This window comes from Carassius carassius, chromosome 28 (genome assembly GCF_963082965.1).
Source record: "Carassius carassius chromosome 28, fCarCar2.1, whole genome shotgun sequence".
In the NCBI taxonomy this organism is placed as follows: domain Eukaryota; kingdom Metazoa; phylum Chordata; class Actinopteri; order Cypriniformes; family Cyprinidae; genus Carassius; species Carassius carassius.
Window position 1 is genome coordinate 3,595,055 of NC_081782.1, and position 12,974 is coordinate 3,608,028.

General features: G+C 34.4%; 1 protein-coding gene across 1 annotated transcript in view; it reads right to left on the reverse strand.

Moving 5' to 3' along the window:
- Window positions 1-12,974, reverse strand: part of LOC132107718 (calsyntenin-2-like) — a 53,112-nt gene that overhangs the window by 7,487 nt on the left and 32,651 nt on the right. Inside the window, exons 9-12 of the mRNA XM_059513875.1 lie at window positions 11,430-11,592; window positions 9,802-9,968; window positions 8,222-8,370; window positions 4,642-4,844 (exon numbers count right to left, since the gene is read on the reverse strand). Coding sequence (XP_059369858.1) covers window positions 4,642-4,844; window positions 8,222-8,370; window positions 9,802-9,968; window positions 11,430-11,592 — 682 coding nt within the window. The remainder of the gene's footprint in view (window positions 1-4,641; window positions 4,845-8,221; window positions 8,371-9,801; window positions 9,969-11,429; window positions 11,593-12,974) is intronic.

Consider the following 12,974-nt stretch of genomic DNA (forward strand, 5'->3'; position numbering starts at 1 on the left):
TTCTGTCTTTGCTTGCAGTTTGTCACAGATGTCCTGACTGATAAATGTATTACTGCTCTGTGTGTCCAGTAAAACATAAGCTAGAATTTCTGTGCTGTCCTTAGTTGCACAAGAGAGCCAAACTGGAACTATCATCGAAGTGTGATTACCTTTATCGATCTCCACACTGCATAAACTAGTTGAAACCCTTTCATCAGGTAACACTTCTGGCTTTCCTCCTTGAGAGCGTTCTTCATGAAGTGGAGAGGGGTGACTCTGCTTGCAGATGTTACAAGTAGCTCGTTTTCTACAGTTTTTGGAGACATGGCCAACTCTGAGACAACCAAAGCACATCTTGTTGTTGATAACAAACCTTTTCTTCTCCTCAAGAGGCATTGTCGCAAACCTTTCACATTTGTATATAAAATGATTTTGCTGACAACAGACACATTCTATTTGTCTCTTATCCTGAGTGACAGAAGGGTTTAGTTTAGTGCCTTTCTCTCTTTCCAATGCACTCTTTGCAATGAGTTTAACAATTTGTGCCAGAGCACTGGCCTTGAGACGTTTCTGCTCCTTTCCAGGCCTTTCATCTTCATGTTTTAAAGCAAGTAGAGAGGAAACAGGATTACATGCAATGCCTGCCTCCTCTGCCACAAAGTCAGAAAAATCAGTGAAGCTTGGGTATGGCTTCTCTTCATCTAGTGCTTTAGTGACATACCTATTCCAGCGAGTTGGTATCCAGTCAGGAAGTTTCTGAAGCAATTTCTGGTTTTCTTCGCAATCGTCCAAAACCCTCAAACCATGTACATGAGGCATTGCATTTTTGCAAGAGATGAGGAAATCACTAAACTCCCTTAGTTTCAGTGATTCTTTGGGTCCAAGTTTTGGCCAGTTATTAAGCTTTGCTCTGAACGCTCTTTGAACTACAAAGGGGTGTCCATAATGTTTGTTCAGGGCATCCCAAGCTTGTGTGTATGCATCCTCATCACTCCTATAAAATGTTCCCTCTAGTACACTAAGCGCATCTCCACTTATGTACCTTTTCAGATAGAACAACCGATGTGCTGGGCTTGTACAGTTTGTTTCAATCAAAGCTTTAAAGCAGGTGCGCCATTCTGTGAACTTGAGTGGGTCACCCGTAAACGTGAATGGCTCTGGAGCTGGAAGTTTAGTCATTGCCAAGGATTCTTTTAGTGCTTTCACTAACAAGACCTCATCTACTTTGGTCTCTAGCTCATTTTCAGAGCAAGGTTGAGCTAAAGTTTCTTTCTTGATGCAAGAAGGGTTATTGTGGTGCAGTGGCAGCTGACTTGAAGGCATAGTGCTTTTTCTTTAGCATCTTCTATTTCAGCATTTAATCTTGATTCCTCTTCTGCATACACAATATATTCAGCTTCCATTACTTCAAGATCTCTTTGCTCTTCCAGCATTTTTAACTTCTCTTGTTGAGCTAGTACCTCTTTTCTTTGAGCTGAGATTTCTTGTTCTCTCTTTAGTTCAGCACGTTTTGCAGCTAAGCGTGCCGCTGCTTCTGCTCTTTTTATTGACATACTACTTCCATGTTGACTATCTCTTTTAGCTCTCGACACAGTTGAACCATAAATTGACCTGGCGTCATCTCTTTGCAGTAACTGAGTGAGTGTTTCTTTTACAGCTTCAGCATCAAACTCCTTTATGCCAACTTCTGCGCAACGTCCTTTCAGTAGTGCAGTTATTTCACTAGTAACTGAAGTGCAGCTATCCATTATCCTCCTTATATCTTGAGATGGGACGTTCAGTGCACGAATACTCTCATATATTTGTTTTAACTCTGCTTCACGTTTCTCTGATGTCACCATCATATCGTCTAACTTGGTTTTAGAGCAATCTTCTTTGAGCTTGGATCTGATAAACTGGGATGCCTTTCTCTTTCTGATCGTCTAACTGCCTGCTCAACTCGTGATGGTGATTCCTGGAATCTCGTCTTATTAACGTCCAGATCTGCATTAATTTCAGCTAAGCGTTCTTCATATTTTTCTCTGTCAATGGCATCAATCTCAGTTTCTAATTTCCCCTCTAATTGTGCTTTTTCTTCTTCAAGAGCTTGAATCACTTGGTCTAAGACACAGCTTTCTGATCTATCTTGATCCATGTTGGTAACTTGCTTTAAACTACACTATTATTTAGCTTTACCCTGCTAACAAGCTGTAATACCATCCATGAGGAAATTGCACAATGGTTTTATTAAACAAGTTACACACTATCAATTTAACTTGAAAGGTATGAAAGGCAAACATTTGTTAAAATCATTTGCTAACTATTTTAACTTGAATAAATGTTATTCAACCAAGAAATGAAAATTCAAGCTAAAAAGATACAGTCTGACCTGCAAATCCAAAGGTAGCAACTCTTATTGAAAGCTGAATTGTCCAAAAACATCACAACGTTGCCGCCTTGTGGCTGTCATTCGTCACTGCAGCACTATTGTCTTGCGTTGCCCTTCCACACGGCAAGGAATGCAGTCACGCGAAACGCAATAGTTTCAATGCGACGAAATCGCGTAGAATGGCGGCGTCCTCACTTTACCCAACAGCTGCAGTTTTCCACCGAAGTCGACTGGACTATGCTCTTCACATCGAGGTCTGGCGATCTTTCCTTTTCCACGATGCACTCTTGCACTCTTCCAGGGGAAAGTAAACAGACGTTTTTTCACTATAACGGCTCCTGAATGTTTTTCCAGACCAGAAAAAAACACGCTTCAACTGATGCCTTCAATCTTTTAATGTCTTCCTTTCAGGAATCATGATATTCAATATCACAAAAATTGAATGGACACCGTGAAAAAACTGAAAAATAAACCAAAATTACAATCAAATTTGTTGAAGTGATTCTACCATGACATCACTCGAAACTGAAAACTGAAATCAATGTACACAGTACATCAAATTATAAATAAACAATAACCAAAATGCATACAAACATACCGTGTGCTTTCCAATCGGGACTCAGGAGACATTAGTAGACAATTTTGCTCGAACACTCTTTCTATTTTACCTTTTTCGATTTGTGTGCGACACCTCGTGTTTCTCTCTTATCTTTTTTCTTTTTCCTTTTCCGGTGAGCACACAAAATATAAAATCACATGTCCAATACGTCTTATATTACTCCTTTTTCCCCTGGGGTGTCACTATTACCAAACTATCATGTAGATCAATACAATTTTCACACAAGTACACAAAATTTATAAAACAAAACAAACAAACAAACCAAAATCCTAAAAAAAAGGTAAAAAAATATCTGCGACAGCTACAAAATATATGCAATATAATATTCATGAGCTCTCTGGACTACTTTATTGAATTTTTATTTTTAAATTACGCATTTTCAGCACTTTTATAATCTTTAGTAGTTCATATAAAGCAGGACAAGTTTAATTTTTATACATTTATACTACTGTTCAAAGTTTTGGGGTCGGTAAGATTTTTTCAAATTAATATTTTGTTTATGTTTTTTATTTAATTGGAAGAACACATAAAAATACAGTAAAACAATAATGTTATTAATTATAAAATATTATTACAATTTGAAATAACCCTAAATTATATTTTGAAGTGGAATTTATTTCTGTGATGTAAAGCTGTATTTTCAGCATCATTCCTCCAGTCTTCAGTGTCACATGGTCTTCAGAAGATTTGCTGCTCAAGAAACAGCATTTTCATTTTATCATTGATTATTATCAATGTTGAAAACAGTTTGGTTTCTTCATATTTTTGTGGAAATTGATACTTTGATGAATAGAAAGTTCAAAACAAGGCATTTATTGGAAATATTAATACTCTGTTTTACATGTTTTACATGTCTTTCAATTTATTGCATGTTTGCTGAATCCAGGTATTCATTGATTTAAATAAATAAATAAATCCTATTAAATCTAAATTTTTGAATGCTAATGAATATCTACGTAGTGACTGAAACTGTCATTCGAAAGAGTAAGGAAAGTGTAGTTTTCTATGATTTGTCTCATTTAAAGTAAATAAGCCCTCAGAATAATAGAGGGAGAGGTGTTTCAGATTCAGAAAAGCATCCTCATGAAAGACTCATGTGTTGTGAGGGTGGAGGGTGCAGTGAGCATCTGTCTTTTATGATTTATTAACATGTTTATTTTTATTTTTTTGCATTTACTGTTGTTTCCCACCAAAACAGCATGCCACCTGCGGTCTGTCAGTGAATAATGTGCTCTGTGCTGCGTTTGGGGACTTTCTTTGTGGGTTGTTTTCATTAGTAGTGTTTTTGTTGCAGAAATAAGTCACCCAAAAAGGAAAAATCTGTCATCATTTACTCAACTTCATGTCTCTGACTTTTCTTTTGTTCAACACAGAAGGTAAATTTGAGCAGGATGCTTTGGCATAGAATGGATCCTGTCAAGCTACAAAAAATGATGATAAAGCACTCGTAAAAACACAACTTGTGCAATATTTTCTGAAAATTTGCTGAAAGTGTTCCCTCTCAGGGTTCTAGTGTCTGTATATTGAATGTGGTGGGTCAAAACAGGTTTGAATAAGCTCTACAATATAGAACTTCAATTTTAAGCTAGAATGATATGAAGATGAGTAAATAATGATGTTGATCAAATTATCCCGTTAAGAGAAGAAAGGTGATTCGAGAAATGATTCTCTGTACCTGTGTTTGTCTGACCGTCACGTTTTGTTACTGTGCTGATGATATGCAAATCTCTGAACAGGGATAGGCCAAGGGCAAGGTCGGAGGCGGGGACGGTCAGGTGCTCCGCCCCATTGATGGTGATGTGTGGTTCACTAGGCTGCATTACCATGACAACTGCCTCAATTTCAGGGACAGAAATACACACATCTTCTCCGAAACACCTGCAGAGATCACACACACACAACAACACATTCTTTCACTTTTGTGGCTGTTATTTTAGATACAGACACACAAACACACAGGGTCCAAAATGCAATTGCCATATTGACAGTTGCTTTATTAGGAACTTTTATTATATATATATATATATATATATATATATATATATATATATAATTTATTTATTTATTTATTTTTTTTTTTTGCATCATTTGGTCATCTTTTTTTTAGGTTGAGTTATTTTAGTACATCAATATAAACTTAATTAAAAAAAAGTGTTGCCTAACATACATAACGTTTATTTTATTAAAGTTAAAGTAACAAATTGTTCTATGGTTTTTGCTTTTGTTTTGGTTAATTATAATAACCCTGTAATATTCAGAGCTGGTAAATTGTCTCAGTTCACTTGCTGTGGCAGGTTGGGCATGAAGTTAATTTTGGGTCCTGCAAACACTCCCTCGGAGGTGAAGACATCTCCACTTGGATATAAATAATAAGAAGCGTTCGACAGTGATGTGTAGAGTGTAAACAAATGACTTGGAGCTGTTCCCAACTCATTACAGAGACGGCAGCGCTGATAACCTCACACAAAGAGAAAAACTACGCCTGCAGTGAATTAACAACACTTCAGCCTTCTTGAATCTCACAGTAAATTGGAGTTAATAAGCTTAAAAGCAAAACACAAATGGTGTTTACTAGAATTAATTTACAACTCTAGCGATTTCTCCACCGTGGAGCAGCTCAGAACGACAGGAAGTAGGAAGTCCATTATTCACAAATGAACACAGATCCGCCTTCTCTAATTAAAGATGTTGTTCTTAATCCTGACGCAAACAAAAACTCACATTCATCAACAGACAGGAAATGAATGGAGGAAACCATCTGTGACTGAAGGTTTAGATACGCTGAGGCTTGAAGAGATTCATTCATGTTTAGTTGTGCTGTTTGCTACAAGATACAGTTGGTTTAAACTAAACTTAATCTTTTAGGATCTGTTACGATTGACTGATGACCAAATGATGCATGCTATTTGACATCTTTAGCCCTATGTTTGGATGTTAATTGTTTCTCAGAGTGACGTGTGTTGAACACCTGCTTGGATTTTCCATGATGACAATCATGCTTTCGTATCACAGTGGATAATGAAGGATGAGTTATTCTGCCATTCACTAAACCTGGATGTTTGCCTCTGTTTAAAACACATGAACATCTGTTTAAACACATGAACATATTCCAACATGGCACTGAAGGAGCCAAGTGTAAACTTTGTTCAGTATTGAATATTTAATTTTGCATGATGATTTTCTCCTAGTTTTACATTTATATGCCTTTTTTTTGCTATAATATATTTTTCATTAAAATAATTTAATAGTACTGTTAAATATAATATTTAGCAAGTCTCAAAACAAATCTTTTTTTATTTAAATATTGGGATATATTGTACTGTATTGCAGTATTTTTTGTAATATTTTTAATTTCAAGATTTGAAGGAAATCCTAAAAACCATTCAATAAGTTGAATAAATGAAAGATATTAGTAAGTGAGTAAATTCACTATTGGCCAAAATAATGCTATTTATGATTTTTCTTGCATCATAAATTCACTTGTAGCACTTAAAACAAGATATTTAATATATATACTGTATATATATATATATATATATATATATATATATATTTTTTTTTTTTTTTTTTCTTTGAACAGTATAGCATTTTATCTGTTCATAAAACACAAATAATTATCAGCTTATTGTTACTGGCAGAATTATTATAAACAGAATTATAAAGATAATTTTATAGTAATTGCAGTGCATCCCTGATGATTTGACCACACATTTTAATTTAGCTGGTGGGAGAAAAACCCTGATTTTTCATATTTTTTAATCACTGTCTAGCTCCTGTAAATGTTGGAATGACTTCAGGTCACTAATCAAAACAAGTTCTGTCCCCATAGGTCTACAGTCTCGCTTTTCTATGTTTTTATGCCAAGGTGCACATGTTTGTCTCCTTGACAAGAAATTTGCAAAAGTTTAAATGAAATGTGTAAATTAATTGTAGAAAAACGTTACTAATTATGCAAAACACAACACGTTTGTGCTTAATATAAGTCTGTGATCAGTAAGTTTTAAGAATGAGAGAAGCTAGAGTTTAATTATATGTCTTATGACAGTAATATAATACTTAATTGCTCTTGATTTTGTGTTTTAGTTTTGTGTGTGTGTGTGTGTGTGTGTTTGTCTTCATGCTAATTCCCTGTTGCTCTTTCTGAAGAAACTCCGCCCACTGGCTGTGCTGCAGCCTCAGAGGGGCGGGTCAGAATCCTCTAGGGGCTTATGCATATTCATGATCTGCTTTGAATAATCATGGAGCGCCAGTGGGTACATTTCTGTTCCAAGAAAATTCAAATCTCTCTGTTATTCTCTTTCCATTTCCCTGTCTGTACATAAAATTAAACCTCCCTAAGCATGGAATATGAATGAGATAAGAAGAGTAAAGGTTACAAGAGGGGTTAGGATTGGTTATAGTATGATTAGGGATTTGAAATAGCCAGCAGCTCTAGATAGCAAAAAAATATACAAATCTAGTTATAAATACACTTACAGTAAAGGTTCTTGTTCAGTAATATAATATAATATGGTTCCATGAAGAACTTTTAGTATCAATGGAACCTTCCCATTGTTCTTTATAATGGAAAAAGGTTGCCAGATTGAGGACACTAGAAAGTCACTAGCGAAAAGTTGTCTGTGCTTTAATATTCCTCTAATCATAGAGCTCTTCACATGGATGCTGAAGCTTTTTAGGTCAGGGAGAATCTGTGAAATCTGTTTTAATACTATTGGGTAAATTGGCAATGGGTGGAAACACACAGACCAAAACAAAAACAGACATTCCGACACAGGACACACATTTCAAAGTAGAATACATTTAACATTGTTTTTCAAAGAAACAAGTATGTAAAATTAACGTTTCCTAACATGTTTTTGGAATGTCTTACATTTAAAGGTGCTTTATGTAATTTTTTTGACTATACTAAAGCATAATAATATTATGGTATGTTTATCTTTAGTACAGTCAAAAAAATCCATACAGCACCTATAAATGTAAGAAATGCCAAATAACACATTGACTTAAATGACAAATTAGAAAGACTAAAATTGTATTTTCTTGTAAACCATGCTTCACAATTTTTTTTACATGCTGCAGGATACGGTTTTTATAACTTTTCCAGCCAGAGTCAAAGCACAGTTAAAAATTCTGGGATGCATATCACAACTGTGCAACCAGATATAAATGCTTTGATCATTCATATTGCCATATTCCCGAGCTAAAATTCTAGTAGTATTTCAGAAATGGGATCTCATGAATATTTATAATCTTACTGCACTGCCGTTGAGATCCGGAGGTGACGTGCTCCCTTGGTGGGAAACTGCCGGGAGTTGATGTAAGAAACTTTTCTCAGTGCGGCGTTCATCTGCTCCAGATCCTCTCCCTCCATCACCACCAGAGACTGAGCGGGATTCAGATGAAACTGAGACAGAAAACCGTGAGATATTATACTATCAAAAAGTCTATGACATTGAGTGTCTGAGGCAGAGACGTGCAAAATTCAGAAATGAAGAAACGTCTGTGAATCTGAATTGGAAATTTGAATGGCAGAAAGTGAAAATTCAACATAGGAATTGCATCAAATACATAAATAAGATTAATAATGCATATTTTTAAATTTAGAATTTTATTTCTACATTGAAAAATATTGGTGTAGAAAATTTTCTCCTACAAATTGATAGAAAATTTCAGAATGACAAAACATGCAAATAACATTGAATTAAATGAAAATTTTAAGCAGAAACATCTTTGTTATATTGGCATTTGGCAACTTTGAAAAGAAAATACTTTTTATAGTGTAGGTATGTTTGGCTATATACTATAAAAATATTGTAATTTTAACTTTAAATTACTGAATATAATATCTTTTTTAATGTATTATTAAATCGATATCACATTATTTATCAATGTAAATTATTCTTAAATGTATTGAATTTAAATAAGGTTATTTAAATATATATACATTTCCTTTCTTTTTTTTTTTTTTTTTTTAGAAAAAGCATAATTTTGCTCTAAAATATTTTAGTGTTTGTTGTTGTGTAGTGTATATAGGCTATTAAACTATACAGTCAGTTCAATGTGTCAATGAATTGGTCAAATGAATTGGTAAATTGGTGTCTTTGAATGATTTTATCATCATCCAGGAGAAGTTTAGATATGCATTGTTCAGAGTCCTGTGGCATTTCAGAAATGAATACTGTTTTGTGCATGTTAACAGGTGTTTTTAGGTAATTTATGCTAAAAAAAGTTTGGATAAACTACACTTACAACAGCTATACGAATTAATTTTCTTAAGTCTAATTTAGATTCAAATTCTGCATGTTGCATCACAGCAAGAACGTAACTGTTATTTAAAAGTAATTCTGAGTTTGGTTCTGAATGAAGCACAATCCTGCTTTGAGCTTATGAGCGATCAGACCAGCTTCTGTCTCTCACTAACACTCTGACTCTCTGACTGTAAGACCTGCTTTCATTTGATCCTCAAATCTTCCCTAGAGCTTCTACAATACAATAGAACAGAACAGAGGAAGGCAAAGCAGAAAATGGAAAATGTGCGTACAGAAATATCTCTCCTCAAGTCTCGTCTCCTGGCTTTTCTTCACCTTTTCCTCACTCTATTTAAAAAACATAGTGAGTTTCATCTCTTTTTTTATGGTTTTATTCATGGCAAACTCCTTTTCAGAACTAATGCAATGTTACTTACAGTATAAAATTTACCAGAATGCGCAATCGAATCTGTGACCTTGAACTAGTTGAGCTATAGTTGAGCATTGCACATTGGCTTTAAGCATAGCTCATTCATTCAGATTTGTAATTACAGTGTTTTATAAAGTTAGCCGTGAATGTGTGTAACCTTTATCCTCTGTCCGAGGCTCTCCAGTGAGGTGATGTCCAGCCCTTCTTTGCAGGCCTGTAAGCAGGAGATGATCTTCTGGCTTTCGATCTTTCCTGGTCGTATCGTCAGTCCAGACAAACTGCCTCTGAAGTACTGCGTAAACTTTGCTTTAGAGACCTCTCCACCTGCACACAAACACATGTGACATGATTCCTAAAGAGGCTTTGAATGTTTAAGGAGACCTATATGACTTGAACTGTTTAATTCTAATGGTGCAATATTTGTTATTTTTTTATTTTCTCGAGGCATTTCTAAATGAAATATTTGGTTGTTTTAAAGAATTTGATAAAGTTGCCCAAACAGTAATTCATAACGGTCTATATTAAAAACATTTATTTTATTTTTAATATACACATGTATATATATTTGTAGTATGTAATGCGTGTTGTAATCATCAATGTGTTTAAATGTTCTTTATAATGCACATGCCTTGGAAGCCGTTCTGAAAGTGTTATGTGGTTATGTATGTGGCTTTATGGTTTGGGGACAAAATGGTCACACGAATTGATTGAGAGACAGTTCGGCCTGACCACGATTCTCAAACAAACAGATCAATGTGTTGATAGAAGAAAAGGAGGTTTGCACAGGCATTCAGTCTGAACAAAAGACTTGTGACCCAACACGTTTGATACTGCCGATGTTTACGATTCAACTTGCTTACCTTTACTACTTCTTCTCTGACTGGGTATGGTGCTTTTATGGTTTATAAAGTATATATATATATATATATATATATATATATATATATATATATATATATATATAGTTTAGAGGAGCATACAGATAAAAAAAAGTTTATTATTAAATTATTAACTTTATTAACTTCATGTACTAAAATACCTGGAACTTAAAGTGGAATCAAATTGATTAAATATTATATAGACAAAAAAAAAACTAAAAGTGACAAAAACACAACATAAAAGATACAAATAAAAACCCATTCAAAATATAAATAACAATTAATAGAATCTTAATGATATTAATTTAACAGTAGCTCTTTGAAAAAAAATATTTATATATATTACAGTGTTAAAAATATAGTTCTATCTTCTATAACCAGTGCATAGAAAGTTGTGTAAACTGAACAGAATCATGAGAAATCATTAAATTATTCAGGCTCCACAAATCTTAAAAAAGAGCAAATATCCAGTCAGGGCTCATTAAATTCTTTCCCACAAAAAATGATCTTTTTATTATCCATCTCACTCTTGTATTGCTTTCATTATGAAACAAAGAATCTAAGAGACACAAAGAGAGAGCCCGGGTAGAGGTGTGTTTCCCAGAAGCTTCGTTAGCTAACTATGGTCCAAATCCCATTTAACTCTATTGGTAATGACAGAACTTGTGACCATAGTTGCTTTTGGGAAACACACGGCAGGTCAAGAGGTCAACTCATTTGTTTTCCCGCAGCTGCGCTTGAGGAAGAGGAAAATAAGTGAAATAGGGATTGCAAAAGAACAGATGATGTGTTTAGTAAAGAGATATTTGTTCATTGTGTGAGATTTCACATTTCTGTTTTCAAGTTATGTGCACACTGACCACACCCACTACACACACTAGCCACGCCCACTTGCCATTCCTCCCACCTTGCCAGCAGGCTCCTACAGTGAGCTGCACGTGGATCTGAGAGGAGTGGATGGGCCAGTCATCTGTTACCAGGTACGGGTCAAAGGTCACGCCGTCCACATATAGAGTCACCACTGGGAAATCAACGCTGATGACGTAATAATGCCACTCCTTATCACAGATCTGAGAGAAAGAGAGAGAAGTTTACAGTATTTTTGCTTTCACTACATCAACTGTTTTCATTTTGTGTTACTTTAGTATAATTTATATACCGTTTTAGCAAAGGCAACATTTAAAAAGTTGAATTTAAATAAAGTTGTTTCAGTTTTTTATCTAATATTTATATTTTATTTCAGCATAAAAAAAATACTTTTAATAGTTTTAGATAACAACAGCCATGCTGAAATCACTAACCCTAACTGTGCTCAGTAGTATAGTTGTAGAGATGCTATAGTTGCGTCTTTGCCATTGTGAGTGTGTTTGTTGATGAGGGAAATCGCTGTCTGTGTTTGGCCTGTTTGGACCGTTTCCAGTCAAAAACACGCAGCAGCAGAAGGTTTCTGCTCGCTCTGTCACACACAGTGTGTGTTTGTGTGTCTGGCAGGAGGTCTGGGTCGTAGAGTCTAGTGGAACTGATTGTTAAACCCTCAGATGAAACCATCAGACATTTCTCATCTTCACTACATCTTTCCTCCTGCACCTGAAATCTCACCATCAGTCTCACTTCTTCTCACTGTCACACTCTCTCCTAACAAATGGAAGCTTCCCCCTCTGCCCCATGTTCTCCTTTTTCTCTTCCCATAATGCACACAATTTCCCAAAATTTCTCTGAATTGCTTTTTCATTTCAGAGTGTGACCTGCAGAAACAGGACATAGAAGACAATATAAAGAGAGGATAAAATGTGCCCTGGTCTCTTTCTTTCTTATAAAGTATCATATTTAATGAATAATATTTGTTTAAGTGTTTATTTTTATCTTATAATTATTTATTTATTTATTTAATTAAAAAATATACAGCCCCTAATCTGCAGATGTCCAGGCAAAAATATTTCCATATATATTTAACCATATATTAACCAATATATTATTAGCCATATATTAACCTATCAAAAGCCTAGCATCTTTTTAAAATGAATCATAAATTATGACATATACTACCATTATATATATATATATATATATATATATATATATATATACATACACACACTTTGCTATTGAAATGTGTTTAATATAGTAATAATAATAGTAAAATAATTCTTAGTGGCTGTAATAAAAATGTAAATGTATAAAGTAATAATATACATTTTTGCATTACAGTAATGAGAATTATGAAATATGAAAATGTCATACTGCAAAAAACATTGATGCACAAAAACAGGCTTTGTTTTCTTAATGCAAAATATGTTTCTAGACAGGCATTGTGAGATTCAGCCAGAGCGAGTGTTATTTTTCTGTATTTTTCTTTAATAAGTTCCTTCTCTCTGTGCACACAGGTCATCTCTCTCTGTTCTTATTATGAATAATTTGATTTCTTTTTCTTTCAATTTTACTGTTATACTCT